The sequence below is a fragment of the Macrosteles quadrilineatus genome, unplaced genomic scaffold (genome assembly GCF_028750875.1).
Source record: "Macrosteles quadrilineatus isolate MER2022 unplaced genomic scaffold, UCM_ALF_1.0 Scaffold_1__1_contigs__length_201487025, whole genome shotgun sequence".
Lineage (NCBI taxonomy): Eukaryota > Metazoa > Arthropoda > Insecta > Hemiptera > Cicadellidae > Macrosteles > Macrosteles quadrilineatus.
This window is the reverse complement of record NW_026542594.1, coordinates 82,878,329-82,897,405: the sequence shown is the minus strand read 5'-3', so window position 1 is coordinate 82,897,405 and position 19,077 is coordinate 82,878,329. Positions and strand designations below refer to the sequence as shown.

The window sequence follows — 19,077 nt, the reverse complement described above, 5'->3', positions numbered from 1 at the left end:
AATAAATATAAAACTCTTGTCCCAACATAGAACGTAGCTTGTAAAATTGTGTTGTGTTGGAGATTTAATGGAGTTAAAATACTTTCAAAAATAAAAACATTGCTCCGTATATGTTTAATTAAATGTTATTCTTTTACCTCTAAGTATATACCAACCATAATTAACAACAGGGGCAGAAATATATAATCCATTCAGTTATATAAAAGGTTTTGTAAAATAATGATTATTATGCGTCAAAATTTGGATCACCGATTTAGTCGTTAGAGTCAAAATCATACAGCTCCAGTAAGATTTTAAAAATCTATATATATACATTTTATAACAACTAGGGTCGTCTGATATCAACAAAAAATTAACATTATTTGTCGACTGAAGTCGATATACAATAAACAACCTTATAGAGTAAACAACATCTATTGAGTACCCTAATTGTGTTTTATTATTATTTTATTTATTGTATAGAAAATGTTTATTTATTTTTGTGCTAAATGTTTTTAAAGACTCATATTCATTTTAGAAGGCAAAGATTGTGTCAACCAAACAGACGGTTGTCAACCAAATTATGGTGTGGTTGGAGGCCGGTGTGGAAATGGTTGCGGTATTTGTAAGCAGCTTTTAATGTAAACATATTAGTGACAGCTAGAAGTGAGAACTAATCCAAACAGCTGATCGTTATTTCATAAAATGTAATAGTAAACATTGGGAGAAAATTTGACAAAATTCGAACCAAATTGGGTTTTTGATGGTTCGTTATTTTGTTTTCAAAGAAGCGAGGCCATGTTTTTATAGCCAAAGACACTCTCATCAGTCCAGTAAATACGGAAAAATTATTAGAACCTTGATCGGAACTTTAGTTTTCTAGGATTAGGCCGCGCAAAATGACATTTTGGCACAGAATAGACAAACAGACAGACATAAATTGAGATAAGACTCGTTTCGGCTTTCAATAGAGTTCCCTATGGTGTGGCGTCAGCACCAGGTATTTTTCAAAAGATAATGGAAACCATTCTTGCGGGTATTCCAGGAGTAGTTTGTTTCCTGGATGATATTTTGATTACGGGTGAGAACAATGAGGTACATAAAGAGAGGTTAATTGAAGTGTGTAGTAAACTTAAAGGTAATGGTTTGACAGTAAGCAAGAAAAAGTGTGAGTTCTTTCGTAAATCGATTGAATATTTAGGGTATGTTTTGAGTGCGGAAGGTCTAAGCACCTCACCGTCTAAGATTGGTGCTATAGAGAAAGCTCCTTTACCAACTGACTTATCACAGCTAAAAGCATTTTTAGGCATGGTAAATTACTATGGCAAGTACGTACCTCACTTATCAACTATCGCAGCCCCTTTGTATAATTTGCTAAGAAAAGACAGTGTTTTTGAGTGGACAGCCACCTGTGATCAAGCATTTAAGCTAATCAAAAGTAAATTGGTGTCAGCACCAATATTAGCACATTACGATCCTAACTTACCTGTAAGCCTAGCTACTGATAGCTCTAGTTATGGTTTAGGGTGTCTACTAAGTCAGAGACAGAAAGACGGTTCAGAGAAACCGATTTGTACATTGTCAAAAGCTGAGGTAGGCTATAGTGTCATAGACAAGGAAGCACTAGGTATTGTGTATGGGGTTAAAAAATTTAACCAATATTTGTATGGTAGGAAATTCGTCTTAATTACAGACCATAAGCCTTTGTTGTCCATTTTCGGACCTAAGAAAGGGTTGCCTGCGTACGCAGCCAGCAGACTTCAGCGCTACGCGCTCTTCCTAACTAATTATGATTTTGACATAAAGTACGTGAGGTCAGAGGCGAATGCCAACGCCGACTGCCTATCTAGATTGCCCTTAAATATAAGAGATTTTCCTTTTGAGTCAGACGATGTAAATTATGTTGGTACGTATTTGCAATACATACAAGAAAATGACATTCCTGTTAATTTTAATAATGTAAGAGAAGAGACAAAAAGGGACGTTGTGTTAAACAAAGTTTTAGGTTATGTTTTATATGGCTGGCCAAACTACGCACCAAGTACTGACGAGAATCTAAAACCCTACTACTAGCGACAAAGTGAATTAGCTGTTGAGAACGGTATTATTGTGTGGGGGCATAGAATAGTGGTACCTCAAAATTTACGGAAGTTGCTTTTGTCAGAATTTCATTGTGGGCATCTCGGAATTGTTAAGATGAAAGCCATAGCCCGATCGTACTTTTGGTGGCCTGGTCTAGATGCGGATATAGAAAATCTAGCTAACAGCTGTTCACTCTGTCTGATGGTACGTCAGAGCCCAGCTAAGTGTAACTTACATGTGTGGGAACACCCCAAAAACGTATGGGAACACCTACATGTTGATTTCTTGGGCCCTATTAATGGTAAATTGTATCTCATCATAGTAGACGCTCACAGTAAGTGGTTGGAAGTAGAAGAAGTGAGCTCTACGGCAGCCAAACAAACTATTGCTAAGCTCAGACCACTATTTGCGAGATTTGGTCTTCCCCACCAAATAGTTTCTGATAACAGACCACCGTTTACTTCTTTTGAATTTAAAGATTTTTTGAAATCTAATGGAATCACACACACATTGACACCACCATTTCACCCAGCTACAAATGGTCTAGCCGAAAACTCTGTCAAAAATGTCAAGAAAAGAATTAAGCTAGCTATTATGAGTAACAACAGTGTAGATTTATCTTTGTGTAAGTTTTTGTTAGCTTATAGAAATTCTGTGCACTTAACCACCAACGAAACCCCTGCAAAATTGATGTTTAATAGACCATTAAGGTGTAGGTTAGATTTGATCAGGCCAAACCTACCACAGTTTGTACATGACCGACAGAGTAAACAGATTCAGAATTATGGCGGAAGTAAGACCCGAGTGTTGTTTGAGGGTCAGCCAGTAATTGTTCGTGACTATAGGGGTAGAAGTAAGTGGATAGAAGGTGTAGTAGTTAGAAAATTAAGTGCAGTGTCTTATTTGGTTAGGTTGAAAAATGATGTGATATGGAAGCGTCATATTGACCAAATAATAGGGGTAAACAGTATACCACCCACTTTTAGTATTGACAGAGAAGCGTCTGTACCATTGTTGCCACCAGGTCTGTCAAGTGAGCAACGGCTAGTAGTAGTAGTGGAGGCATCAGCTGTTCCAGGCACACCGCCACAACAATCGCGTAGTCCAAAACAAAATACACCACACCGCGCGAGCGCTACTAGGCGGAAGTCTGATGTCATAGCAGACATTCCTATTCCACCTAGTATAGTAACAGCTGATAGTCCAAAACAAACAGTAGTAGATCGACGTTACCCTATTCGGGAACGTAAACCAACCGAGAAACTTAACTTGTAAGATATGTACTAAACCAAATGTTCTGGATATTGTTTTGAGTTATGATGTATTTATGTATGCTGTGTTTATTCATTGTTTTTACAGATTTTATATTCCTTTATTTGTGTGTTACAATTGATTATTATTGTTATTATGGTATAAATTTTGGTTTGAGTTGAATTTCAGATATCATAACGGTTCAGTAGTATTTTATTGATTTTATATTATGTGTGTGATTATTGTTGTGTTCTTTTACAATGCGTGATGAGTATTTTGCTGATAATTATCGTGTTATATTTATGTTCTAATTCAAAACCGTTTTATCAATTTTATATATGATTTGATAGTCATCAAAGTTAAGGGGGAGGAAATGTAGTGTATTTCATATAGTACACCTTGCTGTGTATAACTATTGTCAATGTATGTATCATGATGGCAGTGTTTGAGTGAATAAACCTTTGCCGTGGTCCGATCATCACGCCACCCTCAACCGACCAATCACAACACAGCCTGACCACGCTCCTATTTTCCCGGCTTTTCCTCACAGCCTTCCAGCAGCTCCCGTTATGTAACCATCTCCGTGTTAGTCCCGCCCGTATCGGCCGCGGCAATTCATTACTGTAAAATGTGTATTTATTTACTTCCATTTTCAAGTTCTTAAACTACGGACATTCCAATTTAGCGACGAGGATGCCTTAAAGAGCCATTCCAGATTAATCGACAATCAAATTATTTGCCAGGCCGAGAAAATCTCCCTTCTTCTCAGGCTTTGGCCAGTTTAATCCTCGTCCACACAAACTATGTGTTCAAACCCCTCCCCTAAATTATGCGTCTAAAATACTAACAGCACGACCCCTTACCACCCTGAGTGATAGGGAACATTGGGATTCACTATAACCTTTCCTCTCCCCTTCTTGGGTAAACTTTCATTCCTTTCCTTTCTTTGTTTTTGTTTTTTCTTTTTTAATTTTAAAAGCCTGTATGTATCCCCTTTTCTTCATATTTCTGTGGTACTTTCCTTTAGGTCACAATTGTTTCCTTGTCTCTTAACAAGTTATATTTTCTCATCTATAGACCTTTCCTATCCAAGACCTCTTCCTGTTCTTTCCTATTTGCTTCCTGAAGTGGACAATTCATCAAACCTGACTCGCGGTCACTATTTCTCTGCATCTGCATACTTCCTCTTCCACCAGGTTAAATCTCCGCAAATTCACCTTAAAATTTCCATGTCCTATGACAAACTGCGTTCAATAATGACCCACCTCCCAATCTTTTCCAGCCTCCTTTTGAAGTTCGATATATTTATATATCATATCCGAACGTTTACCTTTATTCTACACTCTGCTCCCAGCGCATTTGCATTTGTACCAGCTCTAATGTATCCCCTCTTGTTTTCCGATTCTTTTCCGATTTCCGACTGATTTCCGTTTATTTGGTTTTTTTGTGCAAATAAAAACTGGTTTAAAACAGTGAAACATCAATCTTTTCAACTAATCTAATAAATCCTTGTAGCACAACCATGTCTCCAATTTTAGTATAACCAGCTGTTTTAAAAATTAGTGTCAATTTCAAAGTGTTCAAATGTAAACAAACATTTTCTCCCTAAGAATAACATGGGAACTTTGAAGGCCACTGGGGCAGAGCCCTGATGGAATTCCAAAGTTTTTTGTTTGATGGCAAAACTACATGCTAAGACATTTCTAACGACACCTTAGACATGGTGATCGGTTGCACCACCGCTCCAAAACAATTATGACAAAAATATGCCTAGTGTATTAAATATATAGATTAAACATACAGTATGACTGTTTATGTATCAGTAAACAGTCTTTTGGCAAACTTATAGTGAAATATCTATTGAGGTATTTTATAAATTATTATTAAAACGTATGTACGGCAATCATCCCCCCCAAAAACCTTCAACATATCTTTAAAATCTCATCCAATGCTAGCTGGCTGGAATCTCTAAATACCCAACCACACTGTGTTTGTTTCCGTACCTGAGTAGTTTGATGGACAGCCTCATAAGTTAGAGTGCCAGATCGAGACACAATGCCAATCCTGCCCTTCTGGTGAATGTGGCCAGGCATAATTCCTATCTTGCACTGCAAATAACAGAAACAACAGGTAAATAATGTTTTTGCTTTAAGATGTCAAGGTAATTTCAGATGTAATTCTAGTTTTATAGAATCATGCTGTATACTTGTGGTAAAAAAAAACTTCAGACTACTGTTTCATAAATTTAACTTGCGTTCAGTTTAAGAAGCTTTTTCTGAAGAAGTCTTTTACCTTAAACTGAACCTATAAAGAGGTGCTAAAATAGGGATCACATCATTTGTCCGAGTTTTCAACTGTCCGAGTTTGTTAAAAATTACAAAATATTTGAAAAATCATTTGTCCGAGTTTTCAACTGTCCGAGTTTTGATAAATAACTAATAATAATTAGATAAATCAACTGTCCGAGTTTTCATTTGTCCGAGTTTTTAAATTATTTAAAAAATAGCAAAATATCATTTGTTCGAGTTTTCAACTGTCCGAGTAGGGGCAACATCAAAATGTGACCCTGTGTGCCGAGACTAGCGTGTCTAAAGCACCTGTTCAGAAGACGATGTGAACCCCTTCTGTGAAGGAGTCAGGCATTGTGCGAGCCGCGAGAGCCCCTCACGTCGAATTAAGAAAAATTATTTTATTTTTATATAAGACTAATTTTACAATTATTAATTATAAAATTAAACTCTCATCACCTAACACAACCAACCAAACTTGCTGATAATATAAAATACCCCCGCCATTATTATATTATCAGCAAGTTTGGTTGGTTGTGTTTGGTGATGAGAGTTTAATTTTATAATTAAAAATTGTAAAATTAGTCTTATAATAAAAATAATATAATTTTTCTTAAGTCGACGTGAGGGGCTCTCGCACAATGCCGTACTCCTTCACAGAAGGGGTTCACATCGACTTCTGAACAGGCGCTTTAGACACGCTAGTCTCGGCGCGCATTGTCACATTTTGATGTTGCCCCTACTCGGACAGTTGAAAACTCGGACAAATGATATTTTGATATTTTTTTAAATAATTTAAAAACTCGGACAAATGTAAACTCGGACAGTTGATTTAACGAAATATTATTATTATTTAAACCATACTCGGACAGTTGAAAACTCGGACAAATGATTTTTCAAATGTTTTGTAATTTTTAACAAACTTGGACAGTTGAAAACTCGGACAAATGAACCTCACCCCTAAAATAAATCTTTCTTAGAGTAAAATGTTAGCCCACAGGTAAAAACTTAAATGTAAAAAATATCTCTTAAAATAATTAAAAGAAACTAGGGTACCTGTTGCTCGAATTCGAGCAAGTGCTCAGGCGTTATTTTTAAACGAATAAATTCATAATTTCTGATACTTTAAAAGAATCGACTCAAAGATTATGGAAATACTCAATGTGTACATAACAGATCGATATAATCAACATTTCTTGTAAATAAAGGGTGATTTTTTTATTGGTGCGGTTTTTAAAACTAAATAAAAAAATGAAAAACAACCTGCATTGACATAAAAATGCATTTATTTGAACTACAGTGTCATGACATTAACGTATAAAAATGATTTCTGGCATATGGGCTCCATTCCGTTCGCGTAGAAAGCCCAATCGAGAAGTCCAATTTTCGAATACTCTTTCCAGCAGCTGTGAATTCTGCCAATAACTCGACGAATGTTAGCTTCCAAGCCATTTAAAGTTTGTGGCTTGTCAGCGTATACTTGAGTCTTAACATATCCCCACAGAAAGAAGTCTGTTGGCGTGATATCACACGACCGTAGGGGCCAGTTGACACTACCTCTAAATGAGATGATACGTTCACCAAATGTTTCTGCCAAGAGGCCAATTGTGTCGTTTGCCGTGTGGCACGTCGCGCCGTCTTGTTGGAACCAGACATTTTCTAAATCCACTTCAAGTTCGTTTAGCTGAGGAACGAAAAAGTCCCATAACATTGCCCGATAGCGTTGAAGCAAAATCGGCTCTTTCAATAATTACTAAGAAATCCAGCACAGTGTTAATTCAGTTTTCTTTTTAGTATATCAAATTATCCAGGCTCTCTCGCTTTTTTCATTTAAATATTTACACCACCCCAAATTCAAATAGTAAATATTTCATTTCAACCAAAGTCAGTAAATGTTTGTAGCAAACTGTTAAATTAGTAAACTTTTTGACTGTTTACAATTACAATCAACATGTGTTCTTCTTCTCACTTTTAATTTCTGACAACAGGGCCCTGTTTCATAAAAATACTAGTCTAGTATTTACTAGTCCATGGACTAGTAATACTAGTGTATTTTACAAGTCTACGTTTCAAAAACCTACTAGTGTAAAATACTAGTTACTAGTGTAGGGACTAGTATTACTAGTGGTTTTTACTAGTGTAGACAGCAATGTGTTTCATAAAGTTTTACTCTTGTAAATTACACTAGTAAATACTTGCTATTTTCTACCAACCTCTCTTCACCCGTATTATTTGAAGTAGACTAGTATTTTTGGAAAGAGAGCTATTTCATTACTCACATCATTAAAAAAATGAATTATTAAGTTCTTTTGCAAGTGCGAATTGGCTCACGAATAGATCTGTGAGTGCTAAAATGATAATTATTAGATATAAATTACAATCAATAAATGTGGCGTGGTACAAAATGAGTGAAATTCAATATTATAATGTATGTAGAATCGCCCTATTAGAATAATTATGATTAAGTTATCAATTTCTGTGAATTTTTAGTCTAATTTTACTTGAGTTAAATTTCATGGTTATATCAACTATTTAGCTATCACAGAGAAAAATTTATTAAGCTTTGATAGGAACCAAATTAAAACCGCATACCGTTTTGAATACAAAGATGTACAAAAATGTATTAATCAGATTATTTTACACCCAATTAAGGCTCTCGGTTTTATTTAAAGACATTTTAATAGGAAATAATAGTAAGGCAATTTTAAAAAGGAGTTGCATTGTATTTTTTGAGGTGCTTATTATTTGCTTCCGTAAATAGCTAAAACCCTGTGATGTACTAACAATTTTGTAGACCTATATTTGATTTTTGGGCGTTGAACTTAACTGCTTATCATAAAAACATTACTTTCAATCCATTTTGGTATTCTGAATTTGTTATTCAAAGTAATAAAAAAAATAGATGTTGATTAGAGCTGTTATTTTAATGTAAAAACATGTAAATGTTTAATTAATGCAATAAAAAGTAGAGTGGCGCAGATTTGGACCAGGGTCCGACCACATGACAAGCGAGAACTCTGCCTCTGAGCTAAGCCCTGCCGTAGCGCCTATGCCATGTTTTACTATACTTGAAAACAGCTACTTCTCTATTGCTTGTAACGGCGTTGCAATTATTTGTTACATCAATAAACATTTAGGCTTATTATTCATGGTTTGTAGACTCAAAATTAGAATATCACCAAATGGTTTTTAACCCAAATATTCTTATGCATTCGAATATTTGAAAACATAGGTTAGGGTACTTGAAAACATTCCAAACAAAATGTCCTTAAACGATTTAATTACATTCAAAATTTGAGCCATCTTTTCTTTAATCATAGCAAGCTAAATTTTATATGTCAGCATAAAACAAAAACCATACAAATTGTGTGAATGCGGCAGCAACAGATCAACTTTTTTACCCAACTCTGTTGAGCGCCGCAACTAGGCCTACAACCGGCTACTACTGCAGCGACGCGACGCCGCGCCGCGCCGTCGGCGGGTTCATTGATGAACATAAATAATAGCGTTTTGATAAATAATATGTGATTGTTTTACTTATGTGTCTATATAGTTATTAATTTAAAGAAAACACTGCGTTTCTACAACTATTTACTTTTTGTATCAAATGAAAACAAAATTAAAACCCTTTATGAATGGTTTGAAACCCCGTGATTGAGGTTAGAAATTTGTTTTGAGAATTTACCTTGTAAAGTTGGTCACGTGACTAGTAGTTTTGGTCACGTGACTAGTAAAATACACTAGTATTTACTAGCGGTATAAAAACGTTTATGAAACACAAATTAGTAGGACAGGTAAATACGAGACTAGTATTTACTAGACTAGTAATTACTAGACTAGTATTTTTATGAAACAGGGCCCAGGTGGAGTTCAGTTTCATAACAATTTTTGTTTCCCATGTTAATCTTATGAAGAAATACGAAGCTTTAAAGAGCCCCAGGGCCTCACTCTCTAATTATTTCCCTAAAAAGAAAGTTTCCTGCACAACTTCACGTTACGCTCTTTCCAATGGCACCAAAAACATGTCAATCGGTTCAGTAGATTCGGAGGAGTAATTGTCACAAAAAACCTGCTTGCGTATTAAATAAGTATATATATAGATTGAAATTAAAGGATTTTAACATGGATGAACTTATTCACCCAAGAATGCAGGACACCTGAGAATGCAGAAAACATGCTGAAATTATGACTCTTTTGTACTTGACTCTCACTTTAAGGAAAATGGAATGCGGACAGTTTCTCACAAAAGGAATAACAAAAACTGTAAGAAACTAGTTTTTACAAAAACTGTAACTGAAAAACTAGTTCATGACTTTACAAAAGGAAATTTAAATAATCTTGATTCCCCCGAAAACCCAACAACCATAGAGATATGCAAAAATATACAAAAGTCCCAGAAAACACATCTAAACCCAATGATACCTAAAAAATTGATGATAAATTGGCTAACTATATTAACCACTCAGAAACACATAAAAGCCAAAAAATTATCTTAGTCGGAGACTCAATAATATCAGAAGCTGCAAACATGCTCCGGCAAAAAGAACTACAATCCCATGTAATGCCCGGTGGAAATATAAGAGACCTGAGCAGATACCTAAACAGCCTAGATGCACTCCTCCCCGAAATTGTCTACATCCACATAGGAACAAACAACCTACCGGATGCAAAAAACGCAAACCACATCATGCGGCCCTTGTGGCTTACCATTGAAGCAAATAAAAAAAGATCCCCAACTACCATTTGGATAGTGGATGGAATACTCTACAGAGAAGACTTTCATTCCCACACAATCTCAGAAGTAAACTACTCATTTAAATTTAAGTGTGAACAACTGAATATTGGATATGCTAACCCTAACAAACGACTGAACTCAAACTCTTACACGCTTAAGGATTCCTCCAGGCCCAAAATCCTCAAATCCTCAAGGCCTCCAAACACACCATCAATTTTTTGAAAGATCCACCAAACATTGTTTTTAGACAACCACCCAATCTCCGAAAAATACTAGTCCACCCAAAAGTTCCTGACCCAGCCAACAACAACCCAAACAACGCACACCCTAACGGTTCATATCATTGTGATAACAAGAGATGTAAAACATGTGAAATAAATCAACCCAGCCAAACATTTTCCAGTTCCACAACCAAAGAAAACTACAACATCCGAGGCTTCAACACTTGTGAAACAAAGAACATTATCTACCAACTACAATGTAACAAATGTGAGGCACAGTATGTAGGCCTATCCACCAATAGCCTCAGAACCAGGATGAATGGCCATAGACAAGATGTATCTACTGGATACAAAGACAAACCAGTTGTACAACATGCCCAGAGCCACAACAACCCTAGTTTCAATGACTGCTTTACAACCAAAATAGTCAAATCACTGCCTCCTCAATGTAACCAGTCACAACTGAGAAGATGGGAATTGTCTTACCAATGGTTTACTAAGTCTAGACAACCCCCAAACCTGAACCTAAGATAAAATATCTTTCATCTAACCCACTCCACTTCAACATCCAACCCAACTAGCAGGCTTACATATTTATTCATATATATATAGTGCATATAAGATAAACTGAAACTGTGTTTTTTTGAATTCATACTATTGGCAACACTGACTCAACAACTCACTGGCCACCATTTTTGACATCTAGAAAACTCTCTCTTCCTTAGTTGAAAATGCTGTCAGTGACAGTGAAATATTCCAATGTTTTTGTGTATATTAGGGGTCTGCGGTACAGAAAATTTATGGTCGGTACGGTTCGGTACGGTACAATATTTTGTACCTCGGTTCTCGGTACAATATTTTGTACCTCGGTTCTCGGTACAAAATCGGCACGGTACGCGGCTACCCGTATTTTTGTTGTTTTCTTCTCAGAACTGTATTTAAACCATTATTTTTAACTTTAATACATTGACACTACTATGAAAATGGATAGTATCCTACATTCATGGTTTTATAACAACAATTACTGTACCACACATTATTAAAACAAAACCTTTTACTACTACGAGGATTGTGTCAAGAAAAATCACAGTTAAGATAAAGGCTTTACCTATTTTACTCTGAGATACTTAGAAAAGCCATGATAAAGTGGTTTAAAAATAGGATAAGAGTTTTTATGAATAAACATGTTTGAAACATTTATCGACAAGATAATTTCACAAAACTGGTAAATTTTTTCCAACCAACACAATGTCTAGTTGTTTTAAAAAATTTTAAAAACATAAAAGCATTCAGTACGAAGACAGTGTAGTTTTGCCAGCTGTTCACAGCAGACGAAAATGAAATAACTGGAGGTTATGATGAAGTAATGGCAAAGAGCATCTTTTTTTATCAGCTTCAAAACTAGTTATCAACTCTTGCAAAATTTTTTTCTGAAACTAAAATAAGGATTATGACAGAGTAAAGCCGCGTTTACACCGCAGTGTAAACGCGGCTTTAGATTATTGTCTTTTCATTTACAAATTTAACATCCACAATATCAATCATATCAATCATTAGTTTATCTCAGGCTCAATCCAATTTTCTTAGTATATTTTAAAACTCTTCCAAAGAATCAAAAGACCCAGGCCTAGACCTAATTATTTAGGAGGGCCTATATATAAATTGATTAGGTTACAATGAGGGTAGCAAAATCACTATCTAGTTCATAAGATTTAGATTGCATAGGCCTAAAGTACCTTCAACAACACAATAAAAAATACAGGAAACTAAAAAACATTTAAGCCAAAGGCCCCATCTAACAATATAAGACAAGATACAGAACCTGCAATGACATAATTTGAGACCGAGTAGGCTTGCATAATGAAAAAAAAATATGCAAACAACAACTGCTTGTGGTTTCTTCAATAGAAAGATAAAATATCTATAAAAAATATTTTAACTTATAAAATAAGATTGTAGATTAGTTACAAGTTTAATATGTAGCCATAAACAGTTTTATGGCAGTAGGCAATGGCCAGCGGCAAATTGAATATTCATGAAAATACTGACTGAGTTAGAGATAACATTTAACAGTCATCATAAAACTATTATTTTTATGATAAAACAGAATTGGGGAAAGTCATAAAGAAATAAAAGTGATAAAACTCAACAGTTCTTGGAAGTACTTGAATACAACAATTATTGTCTTGATAAAATGTTAATGGATTTGGGACTGGTAATGGGTTTTTTATTGCATCATCACCCTAGTAATAAATTATGAAGATCGTAAACAAACATCTGATAAGACTTTTATGTGCTCGGAATTAACTGCCGTTGACTATGATAGTAAACTGAAAGTAATTTTTGTACCGTGTAAAATGTTGTACCGAACCGATGACGGTAATTAAGCTTGTACCGTACCGTACCGACTTTTTCGGTGCACTGCAGACCCCTACTGTATATAGTATAAAGTTTTGTTTTGTGTTTCCTGTGCCAGTTTGGACTTTTTCCCATTCAGGTAAGCCTGCTATCCTCTCAAAAAATCCAAAAAAATCTAGGCCCTTGTGCTCTATGCTACACCCTTAACCTCTAACTGCGTATGTTGTGCACTAGTGTAGTTGACAACAATTCATACTCAATGTCAGTTGACAATCAATGTCAACTAAACTCTCTTGTAAAATGGCGTTAGCCGTTCATGTTATAAATAAATATATATAAATACTTCATTCTACTCTTAATCAGTGGTTCAGGATACGAAATGTGGTTGCGGTGCTGTTTCTTTGCGTGTAGCAATATTATTTTCGTGAATGATTTTGTTTTCAAATACACTATTTGTCTTTGAAAATACTACCGTACAAAAATCAAAATCAAAATTCTTTTGCTAACCTATTCAATATTAAAATACCCCCGCCGCAGCAAACCTGCCGACTAAGCGAATTTCCATTTGTCTGAATTGATTTTCAGTTAAATATATTTTAATAACATTAGGTTTAACGAGTACCTAGGTTTTCTGCTACAAGGAAACTAATAAAGTGTGTTTTTGAGTAAAATATTGATAGCTTAGTACAAAATAAATAAATTTGCCAAGTTTGATCAAAATGTATCCATAGAAAAGCAAACTACAACATTTTACAATATTCTCCGTAAGAATAACATGGGAATTTTAAATTTACAATTTTTTAAATTTTCTCCGTTACTAATAATCAAACAAAAATACTTTTATATACTAAATTATTTGTTTTTTTAAGCTCTTTAAAAAGGTCTAAAGAGAAATCGGGAAATTTTGTGTTTTGAGGGTCAAAAGTGAGAAAAACCAATTTTTACCCCATAAAACCCCCCGTAAAGCCCCGTTCCCATGGTCCAATCGTGCTGGTTCGCGAACTCATTCAAGTTTATCCTGCTTTACACCTTTAAACCAAATTTCATCAAAATCGGACAAAAATTACTCAAGTTATCGCGTTCACGGACGTATAGGCCTATATATATATCTATTTATATTTACATATATAAAAATTTGAACGAATAGTGTTTTTGGCCTTTAGGGACACCAAAATGAAAAAGTATATCGGTCCCGGGTCTAGGTCTTACCATGCCACCTACGGTAATAGCTACTTCCCTATAGGGAAATTCGCTAAAACAATTTTCCAAAATATTTTGTAGATGATTTTAGGTTTATAGATGAAGAAAGTGTTAGATACTCACGCCATGCATCATTAACTTTGCGTATGCCTCACCACACCATAGGACCGCAGTTAACGACAGGGCGTTTGTTGTAACTGCTTGCCGTCTTTGGAACGATCTCCCTTTATCTATTAAATCAAATCCCTTAGTCGTTCCTGGATTGTGGCAGCACTAAAAAATCTCTATTTTGAACGCATGGCCATGGTAGGTTTGTCCTAGGGGCTTGCGCGCATGGGCGATCACCGACACGTATGTATGTGTGTGTGAGTGAGTGAGTGTGTGTGTATGTGTGTGTATAAGTATTTGTAAAATTTACTGATTTTTGTTTACAGTTTCTGTATCTATGATTTCTGTTTTGTTTAGTTGTATAAACTGATTTTGTTAAAATATTTTAAAGTACAGGTTAAGTGTAAGAAAGGGCCATGTGGCCCTAACTTTGCCTGTGTAGATAAATGATTTTTCATTTCATTTTCATTTTTTACCGTACTGTATTCAATTATTTACCACTTATATCTAGGCCTTAGTACTTTGAACTTGAGGTTAAGTATTTTAAGATCTAAATAGTATTAATGTATTGTACCGATGGACACACCACACATGTTTTAAGACGATTTGTAAGGAACTAGTTTCAGTCCAATTGAAAGGGGGGGGGGGGGCGCCAAAATAGGTGTTTGCCCCAGGTGCTGAATAGCCTAGTTACGTCCCTGTTCAAACAAACCCCTCACAAAAACTAAACCCAAGCAATAGACCTAACTAAAGCAATAGACCCAGCACACCTATACCCCATAAAGCCACAAAAAAACCGATTACCAAAACTACAATAGAACAAGGACTACAAATCTTTCATTTAAATATACAAAGAGGCCTACAACGAAAAATAGATAAACTTCTCATAGACATTAGGGACTTAAAACCTCATATACTTATCATCACCGAACATGGTACACAAAGTGAAAAACTCAAAATAACTCACATACTAGGATTCAATTTAATTTTAATTTCACACTTTTCAAGAATATCTCATAGATGGGGTGGGGTAGCTATCTACACCATCGAAGCAATGCCACTGAATGTGGAAAAAGTAAACATGGAAACCTATATAGATGAAATGAATATAGAATTCGCGGCAATAGAAATTAAGGAAAGAAGGAGAAACCTTTTAATCTTAAGACTCTACAGACCACCCAATGGGGACTTGCAACCTTTTTTCTCAAACCTGCAAAACCTACTACACACTCATTCAAGTCCGGAAGAAGATCATCATTATGGGCGATTCAAACCTAAATATAATCGACAAAGACAAAAGCAACATCAAAGACCTTACTGCTCTACTTAATCCTTTTGACATAAGAATAGAAGAACTGCCCCACACCAGAATTACACACACTACAAAAACTAGTATAGACTGCTGCTACACAGATATAAGCCCTGCAAATATGAAATCCGAAACCACACAAAACTTCATATCCAACCATCTCGGAGTTTTCTGCAAAATAAGCCTTTTCAATCCTAAACTATCAAAGATAAAAAATACTCAAGACAAATAACAATTAAACCTCTATCTGATGTAAAACATGCACTATCAATGGTGGACTGGTCAATAGTTTATCAACAGAAATGCACAGAGGAATAATATAATATATTCCTAAGAATCATCGTGGAAATTATGCAGACACACATGCCAAAGACCTACAAAACTTTAAAAAATGGCAATAAAGGCATAAATGAATTCATTTATGATGATAATATAAATGATCTACGACAGGAGATGAAACATTCAGTCACACCTAAGATACTAAACAAAAAATAGGCCTGAGGATAAATCTATTTATACATAGGCAAAAAAGAAGTATGACTCTGAAATAAAATTAAAGAAAATGTCAAAAATATCATCTAAAATTGAGGAATCAAAAAAAAAAAATAAAAAAATCTGGAGATTCATAAACAAATAAATAAATAAAAACCCATACAACAGCGAAAATATCATGCTTAAGCAGGGAAATGAAATCATCTCGTGTCTAGAAGAAATAAGTGAACTTTTTAACGATTATTTTATCACATTTGGAGGCTCTGCTGAAAACTCCCACAACAACAGGGAAATATCGCAAAAACAAGAAGAAATGCAAAACTCTCAAACCTCTCAAGAACCCTCACCAGGAATTCTATCAAAATTCAATACAATAAACAAAACCGAATTAAACAATACAGTAGAGTCCCGCAAACTCGGCGTAATGTGGACTGGAAGTGTGCCGAGTTTGTGAAATGCCAGGTTATCGGGAACTAGGGTTAAAAATAATAACAATACAATTTGTATTCCTTTTAGCTGCCTTATTTATTTATATTTATATTACAAGTCAGTATTAAGTCATCAGATATAGTACAACAAATCCTTGGTACGAGTTGTGAATGATTTGACTTGAGTCCATGTTTAACTCGGACTCAAAAAATCAAAAATTTTCTGAGCCAGGTGATGGCCGAGTTATCCAGACTGCCGGGTTATCGAGTGCCGAGTTTGCAAGACTCTTATATTTAAAACTTTTGATTCTAAAAATGTCTGCGGCTTCGATGAAGTCCCAAACTCTGTTATAAAATACTGCAAGGAAGAACTAATTAACCCCCTACTAGACATCATAAACAGTTCAATTCTAAATTCATACACAAAGCATCACTAGAACAGACAACACAGCAGACGCACAAGACAACGCCGCCATTACATCCGCATCGAATTCACACCAGCCAATGGGAACACAGGGAATGGTGGAACAAGAACTCGACACAGAAGGACTTGGTGTAGAGGAGAAGAAGAACGGCGGAGATGAATATTCGTCGTCACAACGACAGACAGACAAATCAGCTGATGTAAGTGACGTCACTATCAGAGCCACCACATCGACAACGAATGAACATACGACTGCAATCACAGACAACGCATCACTGCCTCCAACCACTGCGAGTGAAATAAACATGAATGATTCTATTATCCAATTAATGCTAATGGTTCAACAGAATAATGCATTAATAATTTCACAACATGATACATTAAAATTAGAAATACAATCTGAAATGACAGAAATAAAATTACAAAATGATCATTTAAAATCAGAAATTCAGCGTGAGATTCAACAGTGCCAGATTTCCCTTGAATAAAAAATCACATCCATTAAAACTAACCAAGAAAACATGCGTAAGGAAATGGATCAGATACATTTAACTCAAATTCAACATTCCAAAGAGTTCCTTACAATGAAAGAAACATTTAAATCAGAAATATATGAACGTGATGCCAAAATACGTTAAAATTTAATCCAAGACCTAGAAGAACAAAAATCCTAAATGAAGTCCATGATAATCCAAAATAATACTCAAACTCTTGAAAAAGTGAATATGGAAATACAAGAACAAAAATATGATACTCATTCGCAGATTATATGTCCAACTGTCTCATTGAATGTAACGATTGGTTCAAAAGTAGCGGTTTTCTATTGAATAATAGTAAGACTCAATCTATTTTATTTAGTTTAAGTAACCATGATTTAAACTTTCCTCAACTCTGTGATAATGTTAAATTATTGGGTATATACCTGGATTCTAAATTAGGCTGGAGTGTGCACATTGACCATGTTTGTAGTAGGCTCTCAAGAGTTATTTACTTACTCCGCAAGCTTAAAAAATTAATCCCTAGACACTACCTACGGATGGCCTACTTTGCCTTCTTTAATAGTATTTTAAGCTACGGTATTTTGCTGTGGGGCTGTGGTCATGATGTTAGCAGAATCTTGCTCCTACAAAAGAAGGCTTTAAGAATCATTACTTTTTCTAAGTACAGAGCCCATTGCAAACCCTTGTTTATTCAGGAAAAAATACTCACTGTTTTTAATTTATTTATTTATGTGTGTCTTGTTTATGTAAAAGTTAATATTAATGCTGTAGCCTTGAGATCACATTCACATAGTTATTTTACTAGACATAGGAATAATTTAGAGTTACCTTTAGTCAGGCTAACAAAGTCACAAGAGTCTTTTTCTTATATAGGGTTAAAAATGTTTAATCGTTTGCCAGCTGAGGCACATTGTGTTGATCTTAAGTTATTTAAAAGTAAACTTTTTTGCTGGTTATTAAATCACCCTTTTTATAGTTTAAGTGAATTTTTCATGTCTGACATTGATATTAGTTTTTAGTTTCTGACTGATGTAGGCCTTAAATCTGTGTAACTTACTTTGTTGTTTAAATTATTTAAAGTAGCCTAGTTATTGAATGTTATAGGCCCTAATGCTAACCACTGGACATTTCATATTGACCTCAACTATACAAAATGTTTTTTTGTAATTTGTTGTAATAAATTCTTGATTCTTGATTCTTGATTCTTGCAGATAAATCAATTTAGGTTGGAACAAGAACAACTAATAACATCAAAATCGGAACAAAATGTCCAAGAAATACATAAGTCAATGTTGACCTTTATTGAAAATCAAGGTCAAGAGATATTAACTATCCAACAGAATCCACAAAAACAAAGTGAACAGATTCGAACTAAAACAAAATCATCACTAAACATGGACAAGTATTAACATCGTCCCCTCAACATATCTATGTTACATGTAACGGAAACTCTGGAATCGTGTCAGATATGAAATTACCAAAATTTAATGGCAGAGGACATAATCCAAAAGAATTCATTGCTAAGCTGCACAAATACTATAAAAAGAGTACACTAAGGAAAGATCCAAATATTGACGACAAAGAGTTTCTCATCAACCTGATTGAAACCAGCCTTGAAAATCACGCTGCACGTTGGTTCAACCTCGTAAAAGGCGGCATTAGAAATTGGGAACAATTCCAACACCTGTTTGAGAATAAATAA

General features: G+C 35.0%; 1 protein-coding gene across 1 annotated transcript in view; it reads right to left on the bottom strand.

Annotated features, from left to right (window-relative positions):
- Positions 1–19,077, bottom strand: part of LOC128983685 (succinate--CoA ligase [ADP/GDP-forming] subunit alpha, mitochondrial) — a 132,261-nt gene that overhangs the window by 63,613 nt on the left and 49,571 nt on the right. The window contains exon 4 of the mRNA XM_054403087.1: positions 5,316–5,420. Within this exon, the coding sequence (XP_054259062.1) occupies positions 5,316–5,420 (105 nt within the window). The remainder of the gene's footprint in view (positions 1–5,315; positions 5,421–19,077) is intronic.